Consider the following 25,673-nt stretch of genomic DNA (forward strand, 5'->3'; position numbering starts at 1 on the left):
TTTCTCAGTCTTCTGAGACACCTCAAAAATAGCCTTTATCTCACTCAGAAACTCTATGGCAGTACTTTTCACTTCAACATTATCACACAACGACTCTAGGATAGATTTCTTCATTACTAGTATGCACTTCCAATTAGCTGTCACCCACTTTTCTATCTTAACTTTCTCAGCATTCGTACTCGCATCTGTCAGATCAGCAGGTTTTGGTTCTCGAAGAGCCATATCAAGATCAAGCAGTCCTAGATTGATTTCTAGGTCCTCTACCCACCTTTTGTAATTGTTCCCAGAAAGAACAGGAATAGAAGCCAAAAGATTATTTGGAAGAGACATCCTGTGGGACAAAATTCATTCATATAAATAAACAAATGATATATATACACTCCAAGCACAACATCATCATATTAAATCAGCTAGCAAATGCAACCAATTCATACAAACTACTAGCAAACACAAACAATGATCATCATCACATTGCATTCTTGCCCTCTTGGGTCAAATGCACACGTCTTTATTGCACCGCAAGTACCGCGAGATAGCAAAAACTTTCAAAAATTTTCCTCCATCTTTGGGTGATGAAAAACCCCTAGGTTATGCACCTCAATTTCATAATAATTTATCGCATTGCAAATACCGCGAGATATCGATGGCTTTCAAAAATTTTCCTCCGCCTTTGGGGGATAAGAAAACCCCCAGGCCATGCATCCCAAATTCTTTGAGTACACTATCTTTGGATGGACATACTGCCTTTCTGTAAAAAGATCAGTAGTTTTCAGAAATTCCAGCACCTTTGGGCATCTGAAACCCTTAGACTACTATCCCTTCCAATATATGTGCACATTACCTCATCAATCTTTGGTAACACCGCCTTTGGGCTAATATTACCTATTCCGCTGCCTTGACAGAACTATAAAAGGATTCAATGGGCTACTTTGGTGGATCACCATTTTACCCTCTCATAATTCCTCAACCTGATATGCAACAATATAAGTGGAAGTAAACACATTAAACGTCCATAATGTGTTGTGATATGCATATTCATCGTCCAAGTGACAATGATCAACCCAAAATAGTCCAAATATGTTCAAAGTAGCATAATCGTCCAAAACAAGTCCTTGGAAGTGTCAAAAGTACTGAAACAAAGTACCATTTTGAAGCTCTTGAAAAGACGGACACAACAGAGCTCTCACGTGCCCACATGCACCCCTTAAAGACAGCGCGTGAAACCACCCATGGCTCGATCCGAGTCAGGTCAAATCAATTTTAAAGTAAAAGACCTTAACCCTTTTTTTCTTTTTCTTTTTTTTTTTATCAGAGACCTTAACCTTTTATTTTCAATATTAATAAAGACAAAATCAATTTATGGCTAAATAAAAAAAATATAAATAAAATAACTAAAGTCAAAACTTGCTTTCAAAAAAAACTTTCAAAAGTTACCATGCTTTTAAAACTCTTTAAGTACATGGCAGAAACGACTTTCCAAAACCAACATATACAAAGCATCATTTTTTTTTTAATTATACAAAGCATCTAAAGGAATATTTTAGATTCTTTTATTCCCAACCTTTTGTTTTTTCACGATTCAAGAACCCTAACCCTTCTGTGAATCGCAAAAAGCATTGTAGGGAGGAATTCCACCCAAGGCCGGCCATAAGAGCATCGACGGCTCCCACGACTCATGACAGGCCAAGACTTTGGCTGGAAAAACTACCCACCGCCGGAAGATTCTTCCTTTCCCCTCCCTCTTTTTTTGTTTAATGTGAGAACGATTCTGAAACGTAAACCTTAACCGATTCAGAGTGACAAGAAAAAGGCATCGCGGTGGGCAACCTTCCATCTTGTTCCTGGTCACGCCACTGCCCACAGGCCTAAAGCCGACCACGGCTACTCATTATCTGCCACTGATTTGCCGAAAAAGCCTCTCGGCCAGCTTTCACAAAGACCGTTTTATATTTAATTATTTACAGTGATGGGTTCGATCGTTATGATGTTGGTGGTAGTGACCCATCTTCCTTTATAAGAAAGGCACTCGGCTTGCATAACTCAAAATCTCAAAACCAGATTCAATGTCAGAATAACTAAATCTATAAATTAGGTTTAACTAATTGATTCTGATATATAATCGATAAAACATCTCTCTTCGAGTCGAAGAGACAACACCACCATTAATTCATAGATAGATCGATTATTCTACCACGGAAAATGATGGTAATGAAAACAAGACATCGATTCTAGTGTTGTATGGTATGGCTCTGATGCCAACTGTTAGATAACCCTTGGGTTTCTTATGAAATTCCAATTGAATCCCATACAAAATCCTAGAACACGATGTAATAAAATAAGAGAAGGGAGTCGATGTGTACCTTTCACCGCGTATGTTGATGAAGAATAAATAAGAATACGCCCACGAATAATAGCGATCCGTCAGATAATGATTGCAAGTCATCGAATGATCTTGGACAACCGCGATGGGGATCTTCTACAGTCTCCTAGACTCTCCCACAGAGTTCCATTTCTTGTGGAGAAAAGAGCAAAGAGAATAGTAATTGCAGAGACCCCTCATCATTAGTATTTATAATACTCCCCAAATCCTAACCCACTTCCACAATGGGCCAGGCCCGTCCGGTCCATCTCAATAAAATAGTAGCAAGCCACGTTAGCTCTTGTATTTCTTGATCTCCATCAATGATCGACCCGATAATTAATTAAGCCCACACGTCGCATTTGAAAAACTCCTAATAAGAATCTCCCACCCAAAACGATCCAAACCCCTGATTCCTAGTCCTTACAAGCTTCCCTACTGTTGCATCTACCCAACCTACACTATTTTGCAATTGTGTTGAGCCAGTCCCAGTCGAACCTTTCCAGTGGGTTGAGCTTCCTGAGTGTTGATTACATTTTAAACTTTGATAGATTTAAGTCTCCTTGATTCCTGGTCCTTATAAGTCCAGATGAGGAGGCACTTCGCAAAGGGCGTACCCATGCCCTCCATCTCCACCAGGTTATCGGCTATGGTTTTGGGCCTAGGACGATGATGCTGCACCCTGTTGAAAGGGTAATTTTGGGTCTGGGATGACGACGCTGCACCCTGTTCATCGACGGTGAAAACGATGAACAGAGAGAATGAAATCTGTATTTGGGGTTTTACCCTTAAGGGTATTATGGGGAGTTCACCCTATTGAAAGGGTAATTTTTCCATTATAAAAATGTTAACAACAACTTAACTGCAAAAGACTAACGGTTTGGACTTAGTTGAAATATAATCATAAAATAAGGGCAGTCTTTGAAATTTTTTCAAAGTTTGGTAAGTCCGTGCCATTTTGAAAACTTAGAGGGGGTGTCCGTGAAATTTGCCGTTATTTTTTTAGTATTTCATTTTGACTGGTACCACTTGTCTCATATACTATTTTACCAAAGATTTGATTGTTAATTTAAAGGTCCATTTTGGGAATACTAACTTAAGAACACACCTTAAAATAATCCTAACTTAAGAGGGTGGTGGTGTTCATACTTATTAATTAAATACAAAATAAGAGGTAATATGCACTACTTCTGTGATTTGGGAAGAGAAAAAAATTAATTGTGGGATGCATATCTCATGTGAATGAAATTAGTATCTTATTGGTCTTGGATCTCAGGCTTGGAACTGATTAGCTTATTGGTCCGGTTCTGGTTCTGAACCCTTAGGGTCGAAACCGTTATGGAACTGGATTGATAGCCAAAAATCGGACCACTTGATACCCCTAAATAAAGAACAACTAACGTGTGAGAACATGTTTGGGGGAAAATTAAAGATTACACAAAATATTTACTAAACTAGCCACTCACTTGTTACTTTAACAGATTTACGTAAGAAAAAGACGGGTATTTTAAAAAATGTAAAACAGTACCTACCTATTACTCACAAGTGAACAAATACCCTCTGTCTCTCTCTCTCTCTCCCTTTGGACTTCTGTAAGGTTATCTCACATTTCTAATAAAAAAGTTTCATAGTTGCTCTTCTTTCTCGTTAAAATTAGGGTTTCTAGCTATTACCTTATGGATTATAGGATTCGTTTGTGCTAGAACGATAGCTAACCCAATGTACTTTTGACTGCGTTAATAGAAGACCATGCAACAATTTTATCCTTCAGAAAGGACCATGAGATGAAATTTGATCCAAGGGAAATAGCATAACCACCAGTGGAGTGCTGGTCAACACTACTTCCCGCCTAATCAACATTAGAGAAAACCTCATGGTACACATCGGGAGTGCATTATAAAAGGAAGCCATGGGTGAGGTGGACTTAAGATATCACCATCCGTTTAACAAGAGCCCAATGGTCCTCAATGGGGGCATGCATGTGCTGACACGTCCTATTAATAGAAAAACAGCATCAGGACTGGTAAGAGTGACGTATTGCAAGGCACCAACAATAGAGTGATAGAGCATAGGACTAGCCATGTAACGACCCCAATCCAAGGACCAGGTGGGGCCCATGATAATAGATTCCAATCGGGACTGCACATGAAAACATTCGGTCAACCATTCAATATAATCGAAGTGCATAAAAATTAAAGACATAACTGTAAGCGGAAAATAACAATTTAAAACTTAAAACATGGTACTGATACCTCTAACGTCTACAATCCATACTCTCCAAGGAGAGGAACAGAACTTCAAAATAATTACAGTCATCTGGATTCAAGATCCTCCTTCAAAATAAATATCCTTTACGACAACAAAGTTCTATCTATTTCAAAGTAATAGACTCAAAAAAATGATCATTAGATCATCAGTCTTCATCTTGCTCGACGATAGCAATGCCCTTGCCCTTATTCATGCCTGTCTTATCTGTAAAAAAAATTATCATTCGAGGAATGAGATATCGCCCAATAAGAAATGACATTGCCAATAATGCTCACAATATAACATGCAATTAAAATTTTATTTTCTATATATAAGCATGGCATCATTCCTTATCATTTGAATAATAGTCATTCAATCAGCCAATTTCCATCAATCTTTCAATCATTTATCTATCGGTAACATTTCATTCATTTTATCATTTTTCATTTCATTTCAGTCTTAATTATTCATCTAGTATATCTCCGTCGTACTACCGAAATAGCTTTAGTTACAAACCACTAGAATGGGTTCAGTCGTACCATCAAATTGGCTCCAGTTACAAACCACTGGAATGGGTTCAATGATGGCCTCAACACCCATCTTCGTAGACACTTCATGAGCACCGGGTCGTATGTTGGCCATGCCCGTCGGCACTTAACTTTCTTTTCATTTTCATTCTTTGTTAATCATTTTTAGTCATCATTCATAGAATCATGTACCATTTACATTCCCATTAATAACCATAAGATCATTTAACATTCAAGCATACAGAGACCTAACATAGTCATATCAAGAAATCTTTACTAAATATAACCATAAGCATTGGTTAAACATATATGTGTTCAATCTACAATATTAACCATCGATTAACACTGCTTCCTTACCAACACTTGCACGTTCCGATTGTCCAATTAATGTTGGCCTTTCGAGGGTCTTTGTTCTTCAAAGAAAAACCCCAAAACTTAGGGTTCTTATCTCAGATCCTCAAACAAGCTCAAAATCTCTTCAATCCAAGATAGGTTCTAGTGGAAATCATCAATTGTAAAATTATGTTATGTCACTGTTTTACCTACAGTGATATAAAAATACAAAATAAATACTTAAATTGCTTAATATTGAACAAGGTTAGTGGCTACTGAAACCTAGCATCCATTTAGTTATTTCATAATGAGACCATACATCTTGAAACCCCTTCTAACATAGAGTTCCAAATATTTCAAAAACACCCTTCTGACTAAGACAGAATTGGAGTCATCAACTTGTAAAAATTATAAATCCATTCTCCCAAATTCAAATGTCTTCAATATTTTTCTAGAATTTATAAGATTGATTAAAGTTCATTCAGTCCCAAAATTAGATCAAAATTCAAATTATAAGTATCTCTGACACCTCTCTCAATCTCGGGTACAGAAAACTACCCTAATAGTGACCTGTCTGTGAGTACGAATTTATAAACATATCAGATTGAACTTATTTCTTAATAAAATTTTCAGGAGATCATATTAACACATATATATACTCCCAATAATTATTTAAGACAATGAATCGATCCCTAACTATGGTAGATAACATGAAAAATCTTGGGACACTGTTCTGTCCAACCCAGAAATTTCGGAAACAAGAAAAATCAGTTACTTTTTCTCTCATCACCTCTTGTATCCAAATTTTCCATACTTAACTACCATGATTTAAATTTAGAAAAAAATTAATATAACATGAATAATTTATGCCTTAGTCCATATAAAATTCATAATATATCCCCAAGCATCAAAGCCCTATTCTTCCATCCCATATATGAAATCTTCTCTCAAGAGACAAAAATTCAGAATTCAAGGATGGGAAACCTACCTTGTTGAAGAATACCAAGTCTTGATCCTAGCTTTGGCCCTTCACTCCACCATATTCCAAGCTCCAATCTGCAACCCAACCTTGGAAATCTTCTCACAAAACCCTGAAATTTGGACACTCAAATCCCAAAAGGACCCACTCCCCCCTTCCACGATTTTCCTTCCCTCTCTTTTCTTTTTCTTTGATTTTCTGTCTCCTATCTCTACCCCCTAGAACGACTCTCTCTCTCTTTTATCCCATCTCTCTTTTAATCTCCCTTTCTTTGATTTTTATCTCACTTGAAATATCCCTTATGCCCCTCCATATCTTCTTCTTTCCTTATTTTATTCTCTTATTAACTTATTTCCAACCTTGAAATCTCCCTTATGGGCCCTCCATATCTTCTCTTTAACATAATGGCCTCATCCCCTCTTATCAACGTTTTGCACACCTCCACTTAAATTCTTTTTTTTTTTTTCTTGTGACTTTCCCATAAAACCCTTAATGGACTTAGCCTTGTAACAAAATTAAAAAAAAAAAAAATTTTTTTATTGCTTAATGGGTGATTTGAACCTTGGACCTATGACCCATAGGAATAAACTCATGACCACCATGCTATTAATTAAATTTGAAATTTTAGGCCCAAATAAAAATATAAAAGCATAACATACCAAGCTACAAACTGAAATAAAATAACATAAATGCTTAGAAAAATGGGGTATTACATCCTTCCCCCCTTAAAAAAAATTTCGTGATCGAAATTGACGAACCTTGATCATCAAATAACTGGGGATACTCATCTCGCATATTGGATTCAAGCTCCCATGATGCTTCTTGGCTTGTATGATTCCTCCACAAGAGTTTCACCAACGGGACAGCTCAGTTCCGTAAAACTTTATCCTTCCGGTCTAGAATCTTCACAAGTTCTTCCACGTATGATAGATCTTCATTCAATTGTAATGGTTGGTGGTCCAAAACATGAGATGAATCACCAACGTACCTCTTCAGCATTGACACGTGGAAAACATTGTGGACATTGGACAACTCCAGTGGTAAGGCAAGCCTGTAAGCCACTGGTCCAACTCTTTCAAGAATCTCGAAGGGTCCTACATACCTCGGACTCAACTTTCCTTTCTTGCCAAACCTCTTAACTCCCTTCATTGGTGCAACTTTCAGAAACACCTTATCCCCTTCCTCAAATTCTAAAGGCCTCCTTCTCACATTTGCATAGCTTTTCTGCCGGTTGAGGGCAGTCTTTATTCTCTTCTGAATCAGTTCTACCTTCTCTGAAGTCTGTTTTACCAATTCAGGTCCCAATAATTGTCTTTCACCAACATCACTCCAATAAATTGGCGATCTACATTTCCTTCCGTACAAGGCTTCATACGGTGCCATCCCAATTGTGGATTGATAACTGTTATTATAGGCGAACTCAGCCAATGATAAGTGTCCACCCCAACTTCCTTTGAAATCAATAACATATGCTCGAAGCATGTCCTAAAAAATTTGTATTGTCCTCTCCGATTGCCCATCTGTCTGGGGATGAAAAGCAATGCTGAAATTTAGCTGAATACCCATAGCTCTCTACAAACTCTTCCAGAAATGTGAAGAAAGCCTTGGATCTCTGTCAAAAATAATGGACACAAGCACGCCATGCAGTCGTACAATCTCATCAACATATAATTTTGCTAGCTTGTCCAATGAGTAGTTGATCCGAATAGGTAAGAAATGGGCTGATTTAGTTAGTCTATCGACAATCACCCAAATCGCATCATGATTCTGTGGAGTCTTTGGTAACGATGTGACAAAATCCATCATAACATGCTCCCACTTCCACTTAGGCATTTTTAGAGTTTGTAGAAGTCCTGAAGATCATTGGTGCTCAATCTTCACAAGCTGACAAGTCAAACACCTCTGCACATATTCCGTAATCTCTCTTTTCATGTTGTTCCACCAAAAAGTTTCCTTCAAGTCTTGATACATCTTGGTGCCTCCAGGATGAATGGTATATGGGCTATAGTGTGCTTCCTTCAGTAGTACTTCATTCAATTCTTCAATATTTGGCACACACAATCTGGTTCGAAATCTTAGGGACCCATCTATTGTAATAGAAAAGTCTGTCTATTTACCTTCCTGTATCTCTTTCCTCACCTTCTCCAAGAATGGATCTTCATTTTGCCTTTTCTTTATTTGATCAATAACGGAAGGCTGAACCATCAAACTTGCCAACAAGGCTGTGGCATTCCCAGTCACCATCTCCAAACCCAATCTTTTGCAGTCTTCAATTAAATGAGGTTGGCTAGTAAACATTGCAGCCATCACTCCTTGGGACTTCCTGCTCAGTGCATCCGCCACCACATTGGCCTTACCAGGATGATAGTTAATATTGCAGTCAAAATCCTTAAGTAATTCTAGCCATCTCCTCTGCCTCAAATTCAATTTCTTTTGGGTGAAGATGTACTTCAAACTTTTGTAGTCGGTATAGATCTCACACCTCTCACCATATAAGTAGTGTCTCCATATCTTCAGTGCGAAGATCACTGCTAGCAATTCTAGAACATGGGTTGGGTAGTTCTGTTCATGAACCTTTAGTTGCCTTAAAGGATAAGCTATCACCTTTCTGTGTTGCATGAGTACGCACCCTAACCCGCTTCTTTAAGCATCACTATAAATAACGAAACCTTTCGTTCCCTGTGGAATAGACAGCACTGGGGCAGCAATCAGTCTTTTCTTCAATTCTTGAAAACTATTTTTGCAGTCCTCAGACCATAAGAATCGAACTCCCTTCCTAGTGAGTCTAGTCAATGGTACAGCAATGGTGGAAAACCCCTCTTAAAACTTTATGTAGTAACCAGCTAAACCAAGAAAGCTTCTAATCTCAGTTACACTTGTCAGTCTAGCCTAATCCATCACAGCTTGCACTTTACTGGGATCTACCATAATGCCATCTGCTAAAATAATGTGACCTAGAAACACGACCATGTCGAGCCAAAACTCGTACTTCTTGAACTTAGCATACAGCTTCTCTTTCCGCAGTGTCTGCAATACTACCCTCAGATGCTCCTCATGTTCTTCCTTACTGTTAGAGTAAATCAGAATATCATCAATGAAAACAATCACGTACTGATCAAGTACGTCGTGGAACACTCTGTTCATTAAATCCATAAAGGCTATTGGGGCATTAGTCAACCCAAATGGCATAACCAAAAACTCATAATGTCCATATCGCGACCGAAACGCTGTCTTTGGGACATCATCCTCCTTAATTCTTAATTGATGGTATTCTGATCGCAAATCATTCTTCGAAAAGACTTTTTTGCTCCTTGAAGTTGGTCAAATAGATCATCAATCCGGGGTAATGGATACTTATTCTTTATGGCTACCCGGTTCAATTCTCTATAAGCTATACACATTCTCATGGTACCATCCTTCTTCTTGACAAATAGGACTAGAACTGTAATGCCCCCAAACCGTCCTATTGGTAAGGGTTGTCACACAAATTCACAAGATCGAAATGGTTTTAGATAGATGAACCAAAATTGAACCAGTAGTCATAATCTCCAAATAAATCCTCAATAATACCATCATATAGCACAGCGGAAGACTTAAACAGTTAAATTCAGCATTCAATTAATATGAATTCGAATATTTAAAACTAAGGTGTTAGTGGCACCACAACTAAAAGAAAGAATAAATCCCTATTACATCCATCCATCCAAATATTAAAATAAACCATGTATCAGGGTCAAATCCAAATCCAAATCATTACAATCGTTCCAAATAAAAAAAAGATAAATGATTCCATAAATTTTCTAATCATCCACAATCTGAGTATCATCTCCTCCAATAACTCTAGTGCACTCATCATATGAGCATGGCTCCTGACTCTCGTCCTCTATGTGGTTAAATAAAGGGGTAAGCTTGGAGAAAGCTTAATGAGTAAGGGAAAACAGAACATAAATATCGATAAACAAATGCATATCCCGAAATGTAATAGAATCTCAAAACATATGTTATATAAATCTGAAAATATCACAAATTCCAGTAAAACATGCCTTGAGTTCAAAAGTTCATAAATCTAGTTCCAATTAATAGCCTCAGTAGGTTCATAAAATGGCACTGCTAAAAATCAACATATCACCAATATAATCAATAGGATGAGACTCAGGCTCTTGGTTCACAGAACCGGTAACGGGCTCCTATGGAGGGGAAACCACGTTCCTTAAATGTCACGCTCTTGCCTCACCCCCCGGGTCCACATACCAAACATAATGGAATTATGAGTTTTGAGCTCTTGGCTCACAGAACCAGACCATGTCCTTAAACGTCACGCTCTTGCCTCACTCCTATGCTCAACAATCCACCTCAACACATAACCCCCTGTTGGAAGGGTTGCAGTCCTACAATATTACATTCAAATCATATCTTATAAAATGAAAAGTCTCATCATGCTTTTGATAAATTCACAATCATCCATTCTTTCCATAAAAATCATATTATATTTTAAAACATGTATACTACTTCAAAATAGACTTCAAGACAATTATGCACAAATAGTCATGTTGTTTCAAATCATGAAATTTCATAAAATGGCAAATCAAAGAAAAGAGATTTGTATATGAAAATAATACATAGGTTCTGTGGGGTCTCACTCACCTTGCAAGTTTTAACTCAATTCTCACTGCACTTCAAATCACAAAAATAACGATCCAATATCCCCTACATAGATTATAAATAGCAAAATCAATAGGTTTATGTACCCTTACAAAGTTGTAACCAACTTGTAAACACGGGCAGCCCTCAAATTATAATATTTCCCCCACCTGTACATATCTAGAGACTCTCAAAATTTACAGGGGACCAATTTACCCTAATACCAAGATCTCCACCAAAAATCACCTCCAAATTCTCTTATTTTATATTTAAATATTTGTTTCAATCTTAGTGCACAGATTCTGCTAGAATCTGTGCAACATATTTACAAGATATATAAATATCATATCCCAAACATGATTAAATCCAAATTTTCTTGGTATTAAACTAGACTAAATAATAATGATCCACACCAAATTTCAATCCTAAATTCTAAGTATTAGTTGGGTTTCATTATTCCCAAGTTCAGGTTCAAATTCTGCCAAGACAGCAGATTAGTCCCAAGTTCTCATTCAAATGGGATACCAAACGAAATTGGATGGGCCTCAAATTTGAAACAATATTTCATCTATAATCCCACCAAAATTGGGGCCCAAAATCCTCACTAATTAAGAAATACAATTCTTTTCCTAACAGAAGACAGAATCTGTCCAAAACAGTATATTGTAACAATACAACCTTAAGACTCCATCTCCTATATTCAAATGACCATGATATAGAGTATGAAAATAAGATAATATATACCTTCTAAATAAATGACAAGAGAAATGACAAGCCCAATGAATCCTCTTCTCTCTTGCTCTTACGTGAAACTCTTTTCTCCCTCTCTTTTTTCTTGTTTTTCCTCCTTCTTTATTTCTTCATCTTTATTTCTTCTTCTTCAATCCTTCTTTATTTCCTCTTCTTTACTTCGTCTTCTTTATTTGTTAGAATAGGTTTCAACCCCCCTTTAATTAAATTTTTAGTTTTAATCTCTTAATTTATTTTACTGTTTATTAATTCATTAAACTTTAAGTTTCTTCATTCTCTCCCTTCCCTTAATTTATCTCAACTTCTCAAGTACACTTGACAAAGAGAATCTTTCTTCTCCTTTCAATATCGATTATAGTCCTCAAATTAAAAGTCAATATTGTGTCCACCAACCTATCCAAAGCAAAATAAATAAAATTCCTTTCAATTGCTTCCCTCAAGAATTGATCCTTAGACCTGTTTAAATCCATATAGGGTCCTAACCTCTAGGTTAACCTCTCTTAGATGTTAATAAACTTATAAATAAATATATTTGGATACTAGCAACATATAACCATGCACAAAGAAGGAAAAATAAATAAATAAATAAGCATACCCTGCACTAATACTAATAAATACTAGCAAGGTTTTACCTCTAGTGTGCATGCTAACAATCACAATTCCACCCTTCATTGGTCCATTGGTACAAATTCTGCATACAAAGTGAAAAGTCCAAATTACCCTTATATTGTGGGCATGGGTATTATATCCCTCCCCCCTTATAAAAATTTTGTCCTCGAAATTTACATAGCTGGATCAGTAAAAAGTTGTGGATACTTTCTTTGCATATCATCTTCCGTTTCCCAAGAAGCCTCGTGAATGCCATGATTATTCCAAAGAACTTTCATGTATGATATGGTGCAGTACCGTAGGGCTTGTTCTTTACGATCCAAAATACGAATAGGGGTTTCTTTATAGGATAGGTCTTCTCTTAGCTGCAACGGTTTATAACTCAGGATGTACGATGGGTCTACAACATATTTTCTGAGTAAGGAGATGTGAAAGACATCATGTACTCCAGCTAAAGTTGGGGGTAGTGCAAGTCGGTAAGCTACTGGTCCAATCCTATGCAAAATTTTGAACGGACCAATGAATCTGGGGCTAAGCTTCCCTTTCTTGCCAAATCTTACTACTCCCTTCATCGGTGCAATCTTCAAGAAAACACTGTCTCCCACATTGAATTTCAGTTCCTTTCTTTTTGTGTCAGCGTAGCTCTTCTGTCTGTCTTGTGCTGCCTTGATTCTTTTTTGTATGAGCTATATTTTCTCCTGAGCTTCTTGTATCAATTCTAGTCCCATAACTTTTCGTTCACCAACCTCATTCCAATGAAGAGGAGATCGACACTTCTTACCATATAATGCTTCATATGGGGCCATACCAATGGTCGCCTAAAAACTATTGTTATATGCAAATTCAACCGGAGGTAAGTGTTTCTCCCAACTTCCTTTCAAGTCTAGAGCACAGGCTCTCAACATGTCTTCAAGTATCTGTATCACTCTCTCGGACTGTCCATCGGTCTGTGGGTGAAAAGCTGTACTAAACTTTAGTCTTGTTCCCAAGGCTTCATGTAAGCTCTTCCAAAATCTAGACGTGAACCTTGGGTCTCTGTCTGACACTATCGAAACTAGCACTCCATGAAGTTTGACTACCACATCAATATACAACTGCGTCAACTTCTCCAAAGAATGCTTCATAGATTAAGCAATGAAATGTGCCGACTTGGTCAGACGGTCTACCACTACCCAAACTGAATCATGTCCCTTAGGGGTCTTTGGTAGTGCAGTGACAAAATCCAAGCTTATATGCTCCCGTTTTTATTGTGGAATTTTCAATGGATGCAACAATCCTGATGGTCTCTGATGCTCAGCTTTCACTTGTTGACAAGTCAAACATTTTTCTACATACAGAGTAATTTCTCTCTTCATTTTATTCCACCAATAATGTTCCTTTAGATCCCGGTACATCTTGGTACCGCCCGGATGAATGGTGTAAGGAGAATAATGAGCCTCCTTCAAAATTAAATCTCTTAGCTCAGTGTCATTTGGTACACACAAGGGAGTGCCATACATCACAACCCCATCCTCTGTCAACTGGAATTGTGTTTGTTTCCCTTCCTGGATTTCACCTCTGACTTTTATTAAATAAGGGTCTATAGTCTGAGCTAATTTGATTTGGTCAATCAATGATGGTTTGATAGTCAATTTGGAAAATAATGATATGGGGCAACTGACAATAAGTTCTAGTTCTAGGCTCCTGATGTCCTCCTGAAGTTGTATTTGTTCAGTCAAAATGGCTGCTGAAAATCCTTGTGACTTCCTGCTTAATGCATCTGCAACCACATTCACCTTCCCTGGGTGGTAGTGAATGTCATAATCATAGTCTTTTATTAGCTCTAACCACCGTCTCTGCCTCATATTCAGTTCTTTCTGGGTAAAGAAGTCCTCTAGACTCTTATGATCTGTGTAAATCTCACACTTCTCACCATACAAGTAATGCCGCCAAATTTTTAACGCGAACACCACCGCTGCCAGTTCTATATCATGTGTGGGATAGTTTTTCTCATGATTTTTCAATTGCCTCGAAGCATAGGCTACCACCTTGCCATATTGCATAAGTACGCAGCCCAAACCTCTGTGTGAAGCATCACTATAAATAACCATCCCTCCAGTTCCTACTGGTATCGTCAACACTGATGCTGTCACCAATCTATGCTTCAATTCTTGAAAACTTTTCTCACATTCCTCTGACCAATCAAATTTCACACCCTTCCTGGTAAGTCTAGTCAAAGGCACAACAATTTTGGAGAAGCCTTCAATAAACCTTCTATAATAACCAGCCAAACCCAAAAAGCTTCTGATCTCAGTAACTGTGGTTGGCCTGGCCCAATCTGTAACTGCCTTGACTTTAGCAGGATCAGCTGAAATCCCACTAGCTGATATAACATGACCCAGAAATGCAACTTGGTTGAGCCAAAAATCGCACTTGCTTAGCTTGGCATACAACTATTTTTCTCTGAGTCTCTGCAGTACAATCCTTAAATGTTCCTCATGATCTTCCTTGTTCTTGGAATATATCAAGATATCATCGATAAATATAATAACAAATCTATCTAAGAAGTCATGGAATACCCGGTTCATCAAGTCCATAAATGCGGCTGGTGCATTAGTCAACCCAAATGGCATAACCACAAATTCATAGTGGCCATAACAGGTCCTGAATGTAGTCTTTGGTATGTCTTCACCCTTGATCTTCAACTGATGGTACCCAAATCTCAAGTCAATCTTGGAAAAGACACTTGCACCCTGCAACTGATCAAACAAATCGTCGATCCGGGGTAAAGGGTATTTGTTCTTGATGGTCACCTTGTTCAGTTCTCTGTAGTCAATGAACAATATCAAGGTCCCATCCTTTTTCTTCACAAATAAAACTGGTGCTCCCCAAGGAGACACACTAGGTCTAATATACCCTTTGTCTAATAATTCTTGCAGCTGGTCTTTTAACTCTTTCAGTTCTAATGGTGCCATTCGATATGGTGCTTTAGAGATTGGTGCCGTACCGGGTACTTGATCAATGGTAAACTCCAATTCCCTATCGGGTGGTAACCTAACAAGGTCATCAGGGAACACATCTAGAAAGTCCCTAACGATATGGATATTCTCCAACTGTTGCTCCTCTTTCTTTAAATCAACTAGAGAAGCCAAAAATCCATGGCAACCTTGAGCAAGTAACTTCCTTGCACGTACTACTGATATCAGAGGCGGTGCAGGTTTACCCGTCCTTAACCCACTAAACTTAAATTCAGTCTCATTCTTGGGTTTAAAAACTATCTCCTTCTCATAACATTGTATACTGGCGTGGTAAGTAGACAACTAGTCCATGCCGAGTATGACATCAAAGTCTGTCATGTCTAGAAGAATTAAGTTTGCTGGCATCTCTCTACCCTCTATCTGAACCAAACAAGACTCAAACACAGTGTCTGCAACCAAATTCTCTCCAGATGGTAGTGTCACCAATAAGGAGGGTTTCAATGGTCTAGGGTCAACACTAATCTTCTCAGAAAATGATTTAGATAGAAAGGAGTGTGTCGAGCCCGAGTCAAATAATACATTGGCAGATATGGTAGAAATGTTTAGTGTACCTGAAAGATGTTCTAGGTTTTAGTTTTCATTTCCTAGTTTTAGATGCAATTCATCAATCACTCAAAGAAGTCATCAGTTCTACTGTAAATCAAATCCTTAGATATAGGTTTACTTGTAACCACTGTGGGTGAAACCTCAACATCCTTTGTCGTCAAAGCAAAAATTCTGGCCTAAGCCTTTTGTGTTTCAATTGTCTGTGTAGTCTGATGTTTCTGCTTTTGTTGATGCCTCGAGGGCTGTTGTTGTCCCTGTTGTGTCTGATGTGGACGTTGCCCCTGATATGGTAACCTCTGTGGTATCTGTTGCTGCCCATACAGTTGTATCTGATGCTGCCTCTGCGGTGGTGTTGTTTATTGTCCAAGCCATGGTGCTTCATGAGGTAATGAGGTAGGGCAATCCTTTACCATGTGACCTTGTCCTCCACATCTATAGCAATTATCAAAATTCTGCCTACACTGTCCATTGTGATGCTTGCCACAGGTACGACAAGGAGTCTGTGTGGTCTTCTCATAGTGAGTCCTCTGATGCCTCTGGGGTCTATCATCCCTAGAGTGCTGATTGTCAATAGGCCTCTTTCCCTGTACCTTACTCGAGTTGCCCTGTATAGTACCCCTCTGACTATCCTCCAATAATAGTGCTCTCTCTAGCACCTCAGCATATGATCTCAGCTTCAATACTACGATTGATCCGTTCAATTGGGGATTCAAAGATCTCAAAAATTTCTTAGCCTTCTTAGCATCAGTATCAATGTATGCAGGTGCAAACCAAGCCAATTCTTCAAATTTCTTTTTGTAGGCCATCACTGAATCTGATCCCTGAGTCAAATGTAAAAACTCCACCTCCTTTCTCTCCCTAAGGCTTTCAGGGAAGAAGTTCTCATAGAAGACCTCTAAGAATCTCGCCCATGTAATTACTGGATCTTGGGCTTCCAGAATCTGCCTAGAAATCTTCCACCACATATTAGCTTCTCCCTGCAGTATGAATGTGGCGCAAGTGACTTTTTGGTGGTCAGTGCACTCCAAGACTTTGAAGATCTTCTCCATCTCGTCAACCCAAATTGATGGCCACAAGGGATCTGTACTCACTCCCTTGAAGACCAGTGGTCCCAATTTCTTAAACTTTTCCATCACCCTACTGGTATCCTCTCTCCTTGGGGTTTGTTGTCCAGGTTATGGTTGGTTAGTGCCAACTGTAGCCTGTTGTTGCACAAAATTCATAAAATTTATAAAGGCTCCCATAAAATCCTGTGGTGTAACCCCAGGTACAATAGGTGGTGGTGGGGGTAGATTCTCCTCAGCTGGTGGTGGTGGTGGAGGAATTGAGTGTCCTCTGCAGGGAGACATTGTACCTAACAATAAGAGGTACACTTTAGTTCAAAGCAGTATATTACTCCCACGCCAAAATTTCTAGTACACAAGAAACCAAGACAAACTACCTTATTGATAGGGGTTTAATCCTAGGTGTAAAATCTCTATGATTAAGATCCTATGCTATCAGTTCTAGTTCATACTCTACTCTAAAACTCCGCTCTGATACCACTGCTGTAGCGCCCCCAAATCGGCCTAGGGGTAAGGGTCGTCACACAAATCCACAAGATCGAAATGGTTTTAGATAGATGAACCAAAATTGAACCAGTAGGCATAATCTCTAAATAAATCCTCAATAATACCATCATATAACACAGCGGAAGACTTAAACAGTTAAATTCAGCATTCGATTAATATGAATTCGAATATTTAAAACTAAGGTGTTGGTGGTACCACAACTAAAAGTAAGAATAAATCCCTATTACATCCATCCATCCAAATATTAAAATAAACCATGTATCAAGGTCAAATCCAAATCCAAATCATTACAATCGTTCCAAATAAAAAAAAGATAAATGATTCCATAAATTTTCTAATCATCCCCAATCTGAGTATCATCTCCTCCAATAACTTCAATGCACTCATCATATGAGCATGGCTCCTGACTCTCGTCCTCTGTGTGGTTAAATAAAGGGGTAAGCTTGGGGAAAGCTTAATGAGTAAGGGGAAGCAGAACATAAATATCGATAAACAAATGCATATTTCGAAATATAATAGAATCTCAAAACATATGTTATATAAATCTGAAAATATCACAAATTCCAGTAAAACATGCATTGAGTTCAAAAGTTCATAAATCTAGCTCCAATTAATAGCCTCAGTAGGTTCATAAAATGGCACTGCTAAAAATCAACATATCACCAATATAATCAATAGGATGGGACTCAGGCTCTTGGCTCACAGAACCGGTAACGGGCTCCTATGGAGGGGAAACAATGTTCCTTAAACGTCACGTTCTTGCCTCACCCCCTGGTCCACATACCAAACATAATGAAATTGCGAGCTTCGAGCTCTTGGTTCACAAAACTAGACCATGTCCTTAAACGTCACGCACTTGCCTCACTCCTATGCTCAACAATCCACCCCAACACATAACCCCCTGTTGGAAGGGTTGCAGTCCAACAATATTACATTCAAATAATATCTTATAAAATGAAAAGTCTCATTATGCTTTTGATAAATTCACAATCATGCATCCTTTTCATAAAAATCATATTATATTTCAAAACATGTATAATACTTCAAAATAGACTTCAAGACAATTATGCACAAATAGTCATTTTGTTTCAAATCATGAAATTTCACAAAATAGCAAATCAAAGAAAAGAGATTTGTATATAAAAATAATACATAGCTTCTGCGGGGTCTTACTGACCTTGCAAGTTTTAACTCAATTCCCACTGCACTTCAAATCACAAAAATAATGATCCAATATCCCTAAGTAACAAAATCAATAGGTTTATGTACCCTTACAAAGCTGTATCCAACTTGTAAACACGGGCATGCCTCAAATTATAATAATTCTTCCACTTGTACATATATAGAGACTCTCAAAATTTACAGAGGACCAATTTACCCTAGTACCAAGATCTCCATCAAAAATCATCTCCAAATTCTCTTATTTTATATTTAAATCATTTGTTTCAATATTAGTGCACAGATTCTGCCAGAATCTGCGCAACATATTTACAAGATATATAAATATCATATCCCAAACATGATTAAATCCAAATTTTTTTTATATTAAACTATACTAAATAATAATGATCCACACCAAATTTCAAGCCTAAATTCTAAGTATTAGTTGGGCTTTCATTATTCCCAAGTTCAGGTTCAAATTCTACCAAGACAGCAGATTAGTCCCAAGTTCTCATTCAAATGGGATACCAAACGAAATTGGATGGGCCTCAAATTTGAAAAAATATTTCATCTACATGTCATCTATAATCCCACCAAAATTTGGGTCTAAAATCCTCACTGATTAAGAAATACAATTCTTTTCCTAACAGAAGACAGAATCTGTCCAAAACAGTATACTGTAACAATACAACCTTAAGACTCCATCTCCTATATTCAAATGACCATGATATAGAGTATGAAAATATGATAATATATACCTTCTGAATAAATGACAAGAAAAATGACAAGCCCAATGAATCCTCTTCTCTCTTGCTCCTACGTGAAACTCTTTTCTCCCTTTCTTTTTTCTTGTTTTTCCTCCTCCTTCTTCTTCTTTAATCCTTCTTTATTTCCCCTTCTTTACTTCTTCTTCTTTATTTGTTAGAATAGGTTTCAAACCCCTTTTAATTAAATTTTAAGTTTTAATCTCTTAATTTATTTTACAGTTTATTAATTCATTAAACTTTAAGTTTCTTCATTCTCTCCCTTCCCTTAATTTATCTCAACTTCTCAAGTACACTTGACAAAGAGAATCTTTCTTCTCCTTTCAATATCGATTTTAGTCCCCAAGTCAAAAGTCAATATTGTGTCCACCAAGCTATCCAAAGCTAAACAAATAAAATTCCTTTCAATTGCTTCCCTCAAGAATTGATCCTTAGACCTATTTAAATCCATATAGGGTCCTAACCACTAGGCTAACCTCTCTTAGATGTTAATAAACTTATAAATAAATAAATTTGGATACTAGCAACATATAACCATGCACAAGGAAGGAAAAATAAATAAATAAATAAGCATATCCTGCACTAATACTAATAAAATACTAGCAAGATTTTACCTCTAGTGTGCATGCTAACAACCACAATTCCACCCTTCATTGGTCCATTGGTATAGATTCTGCACACAAAGTGAAAAGTCCAAATTACCCTTATATTTTGGGCAAGGGTATTACAAGAACTCCCCACGATGAAACACTAGGCCGTATGAAACCCTTGTGCAACAACTCTTCCAATTGATTCTTCAATTCTTTCAGTTCTACTGGAGCCATCCGGTATGGTGCTTTGGATATTGGCACCGTACCAGGAACCAACTCAATAGCAAATTCCATATCTCTTTCAGGTGGCAATTCTACCAAATCCTCTGGAAACACGTCCAAAAAATCCTTCACAATAGGTACATCAGTTAAAACTGATCCCTTCACTTCAGTGTCAACAACTGAAGCTAAAAATCCTTGGCATCCTTGCCTCAACAACTTTCGGGCTTGCATCACCGAAATTATCACCGATGGCGGAGTTCCTATCATCATCCCAAAAAATTCAAACTCTAGTTGCTGCACAGGTCTTACGAGCACTCTCTTTTCAAAACAAAGAACACTAGCATGATATGCTGCTAGCCAATCCATTCCAAGTATAACATCAAAATCCTTCATTTCTAACAGAATTAAGTCTGCAGTCAATTTTCTATCCATAATCTCTACATCACATGCTTCACAAATTAATTCTGTCTCTATCATTCCTCCAGAAGGTGTAGACACACACAACCGATAATTCAAAACTTTAGGCACAACATTCAATTTAGTAGTAAAGGTACTCGATACAAAACTGAGTGGATCCCGAATCAGATAGGACATAAGCAAGTATTCTAGAGATTTTTAGCATACCTAATCATACATAATTATTCATCAATTAGTATAGGGAAACCACCACACAACATCATCATCCTAAAACACTCATTCATAACATTTTAAAGTAAAGTAATTGTACCTGCCACAATAGAAGGAGACGCCTCTGCATCCTTCTTAGTCATTGCGAAAACCCTATCAGAGGCTCTTGGCTTTTGGTTTCCTTGAGTGTCCTTTTTGTTCTGGGCATTTTGATTGGCTTGCCCTCCTTGGGGGTTTCACTCTGGCTGCTCCTTTAGAGTTGGACAATTCCTTGCAAGATGTCCAGGTTCCTTACACTTGAAGCAAGTGAACGTTCCCACCAAACAATCGTCTTTGTGGTTCTTACCACACTTCTTACAGTCAACATTTCCTTGGGGCTTTTTCTTGTGGAACTTCTTCCAATTGTCCTTGTTTGCTGCAGGGGTTGCAAAACTCTTCTTGAACTTTTTCTTTGGTTCAACTTCTTCATCCTTTGTTGCATTCTTCTCCACAGCCTCATAAATCTGAGATTTGTGGACTACTTCAGCATATGTCTTTAGTTGTATGGGAGAGATACTCTTCTGGATCTCCATCCTTAAGCCTTGCTCGAACTATCGAGCCTTCATCTCCTCCATACTCACCATGTGTGGTTCGTACCTAGATAGTTCCTCAAACTTCCTCTCATACATCATCACTGTTTGGCTTCCTTGAGTTAAATGCATGAACTCAAAGATCTTCTTTTGCTTTACACAAGGTGGGAAACACTTATCAACAAAATCTGCCTTGAATCCATCCCAGGTGATTTGCCTGTCACCTGCTTCCAATATGGGCTTAGTCATTTTCCAACACTGATCCGCTTCTCCTTGAAGCATAAAGGTGGTGCACATAACCTTTTATGCATCAGTGCACCTGATCACTTCATAAACCTTCTCCAAGTCAGTAATCCACTGTGTGGCAACAACTGGATCAGCATTTGTTCCCTTGAAAGCTATCGAATGGAGCTTCTTAAAATCCTTAAGGATATGCTTGTCCTTAGTCTTAGTCACTTCCCTTCTGCCGCCACTACCAACAATTGGTGTAACTTGAGCAGTCACCTCCACCTGATCAGTTTGGTTCTGTAATGCCCCCACAAGGTTGCCAATAGCATCTAGTACTTGTTCCATCTGAATTTACCCTTCATTCACTAGTGTTGCAGGGCTCTCTTGAGGCACTTCAGTCGGGCCTCTACCTCTTCTACTCTTGGGTGCCACTACCTGGTCACCAAAAACATGGATTCAATCAATTCCTCTTCCATAAAAAGGACTATCAATTCAATATCATCCATCATTCTAAACAGTCCATTTACATTGACAATCAATTCCATCCTGTTCTCATTCAATTCAGTTCTGTTCAGTTAGCATTCCTATGCCATCTGAACATTAGTCTACAGAATCTATCTAAACCTATGGCTCTAATACCAAGATCGTAACGACCCTGATCCAAGGACCAGGTGGGGCCCATGACAATTAAGTCCAGTCAGGACCGCACAGGAAAGCATTCGATCAAGCATTCAATATAATCGAAGTGCATAAAAATTAAAGGCATAATTGTAAACGAAAAATAACGATTTAAAACTTAAAACATGGTACTGATGGCTCTAACGTCTACAATCCATACTCTCCAAGGAGAGGAACAGAACTTCAAAATAATTACAGTCATCCAGATTCAAGATCCTCCTTCAGAATAAATATCCTTTACGACAACAGAGTTCTATCTATTTCAAAGTAATAAACTCAAAAAAATGATCCTCAGATCATTTGTCTTCATCTTGCTCGACGATAGCAATGCCCTTGTCCTTATTCATGCCTATCTTATCTGTAAAAAAAATTATCATTCGAGGAATGACCTATCGCCCAGTAAGAAATGACGTTGCCAATCATGCTCACAATATAACATGCAAATAAAATTTTATTTTCTATATATAAGAATGGCATCATTCCTTATCATTTGAATAATAGTCATTCAATCAGTCAATTTCCATCAATCTTTCAATCATTTATCTATCGGTAACATTTCATTTATTTTATCATTTTTCATTTCATTTCAGTCTTAATTATTCATCTAGTATATCTCCGTTATACGATCAAAGTAGCTCTAGTTACAAACCACTAGAATGGGTTCAATCGTACCATCGAAATGGCTCCAGTTACAAACCACTGGAATGGGTTCAGTGATGGCCTCAACACCCATCTTCATAGGCACTTCATGAGCACCGGGTCCTATGTTGGCCGTGCCCGTCGGCACTTAACTTTCTTTTCATTTTCATTCTTTGTTAATCATTTTTAATTATCATTCATAGAATCATGTACCATTTACATTCCCATTAATAACCATAAGATCATTCAACATTCAAGCATACAGAGACCTAACATAGTCATATCAAGAAATCTATAATAAATATCACCATAAGCATTGCATAAACATATATGTATTCAATCTACAATATTAACCATCGATTAACAATGCTTCCTTACCAACACTTTCATGTTCCTATCATCCAATTAATGTCGGCCTTTCGAGGGTCCTTGTTCTTCAAATAAAAACCCCAAAACTTAGGGTTCTTATCTCAGATCCTCAAACAAGCTCAAAATCTCTTCAATCCAAGATAGGTTCTAGTGGAAATCATCAATTGTAAAATTATGTTATGTCACTGTTTTACCTCTAGTGATATAAAAATACAAAATAAATACTTAAAGTGCTTAATATTGAATAAGGTCAGTGTCTACTGAAAGCTAACATCCATTTAGTTATTTCATAATCAGACCATACATCTTGAAACCCCTCCTAACATAGAGTTCCAAATATTTCAAAAACACCCTTTTGACTACGACAGAATTGGAGTCATCAAATTGTAAAAATTATAAATCCATTCTCCCGAATTCAACTATCTTCAATATTTTTGGAGAATTTATAAAACTGAATAAAGTTCATTCAGTCCAAAAATTAGATCAAATTCAAAGTAGAAGTATCTCTGACACATCTCTCAATCTCGGGTACAGAAAAAGACCCTAATAGAAACCAGTCTGTGAGCACGAATTTATAAACATATCAAATGAACTTATTTCTTAATAAAATTTTCAGGAGATCATATTAACACATAGATATACTCCCAATAATTATTTAAGATCAGGAATCGATCCCTAACTATGGTAGATAACATGAACAATTTTGGGCCACTGTTCTGTCCAACCCAGAAATTTCGGAAACAAGAAAAATCAGTTACTTTTTCTCTCATCAACTCTTGTATCCGAATTTTTCATGCTTCACTACCATGATTTAAATTTAGAAAAACATAAATATAACATTAATAATTTATGCCTTAGTCCATATAAAATTCATAATGTATCCCCAAGCATCAAAACCCTATTCTTCCATCCCGTTTATGAAATCTTCTCTCAAGAGACAAAAATTCAGAATTCAAGGATGGGAAACCTACCCTGTTGAAGAATACCAAGTCTTGATCCTAGCTTTGGCCCTTCACTCCACCATATTTCAAGCTTCAATCTTCAACCCAGCCTTGGAAATCTTCTCACAAAACCCTAGAATTTGGACACTCAAATCCCAAAAGGACCCACTCCCCCATTCCATGTTTTTCCTTCCCTCTCTTTTCTTTTTCTTTGATTTTCTCTCTCCTATCTCTCCCCCCTTGAACGAATCTCTCTCTCTCTTTTTTATCCCATCTCTCTTTTAATCTCCCTTTTTTCTATTTTTATCCCACTTGAAATATCCCTTATGTCCCTCCATATCTTCTTCTTTCCTTATTTTATCTTCTCATTAACTTATTCCAACCTTGAAATCTTCCTTATGCCCCTCCATATCTTCTCCTTTCCTTATTTTATCTTCTCATTAACATAATGGCCTCATCCCCTCTTATCAACGGTTTTCTCACCTCCACTTAAATTCTTTTTTTTTTTCTTGTGACTTTCCCATAAAACCCTTAATGGACTTAGCCTTGTAACAAAAAAAAAAAAAGAAAAGAAAGTCTTCTTATTGCTTAATAGGTGATTTGAACTTTGGACCTATGACCCATAGGAATAAACTAATGACCACCATGCTATTAATTAAATTTGTAATTTTAGGCTCAAACAAAAATATAAAAGCATAACATAGCTACAAACTGAAATAAAGTAACATAAATGCTGAGAAAAACGGGGTATTACAAGCCATGGGTGCACCCCCTAAATGGAATATCGTCTGAGTGGTGGTCATTGGGGTGCACATATGCTTACTGTCACAGCCCCATCCTGTCAAGGGTTAAAGTACAATAAAAGGGTATGACTGGGATGACATGCGTCATCCCACATCACCTCCAGGATCTCGATGTAATGGCCAACTCACAGTCATAAACCAACATTAAATCATAATAGTATCAGAGTGCGGAAGAAATACATTCACAATAAAAGCAAATGTAGATACAACAGTGCAGAAGCGTTTACAATAACATAAAGGTTTGAGTTTAAGTGATAGATAATTAAATATATTACATTTTTAACCTAAAATATTAACTGAAACTCAAACAGCAGTAGTGTTGTCAAGTTTACACAAAGCAAATAATAAACAAAATAGGAAAAGATAAAGTTGTGCTCCAACAGCACAATCCCCGAGTGTACGCCAACAATCAAAGTCCTATGTCACCAGCTCCGATCGATTCACATCAAAATGAAGGATGCACCATCAGACACCACCTGCATACAACTAAAAAGGGTTCCGTA

At 37.5% G+C, this 25,673-nt stretch overlaps 1 protein-coding gene across 1 annotated transcript; it reads right to left on the minus strand.

The window, feature by feature from the left end:
- Positions 1-20,208: 20,208 nt before the first annotated feature.
- LOC122668548 lies at positions 20,209-21,086 on the minus strand. Its single transcript, XM_043865095.1, has 2 exons — positions 21,044-21,086; positions 20,209-20,921 (listed from the first exon to the last, which is right to left on the minus strand). Exons 1-2 carry the CDS (start codon positions 21,084-21,086, stop codon positions 20,209-20,211), a joined length of 756 nt encoding a protein of 251 aa, XP_043721030.1.
- Positions 21,087-25,673: the final 4,587 nt, after the last annotated feature.

The sequence above is a fragment of the Telopea speciosissima genome, chromosome 7 (assembly GCF_018873765.1).
Source record: "Telopea speciosissima isolate NSW1024214 ecotype Mountain lineage chromosome 7, Tspe_v1, whole genome shotgun sequence".
Taxonomy (NCBI): Eukaryota; Viridiplantae; Streptophyta; class Magnoliopsida; order Proteales; family Proteaceae; genus Telopea; species Telopea speciosissima.

Coding starts and splice junctions, on each gene's coding strand:
- LOC122668548 (XM_043865095.1), bottom strand. CDS start 21,086: ATGACTAAGAAGGATGCAGAGGCGTCTCCTTCTATTGTGGCAG. Junction 20,922..21,043: donor GTCTCCTTCTATTGTGGCAG/GTACAATTACTT, acceptor AAAAATCTCTAG/AATACTTGCTTATGTCCTAT.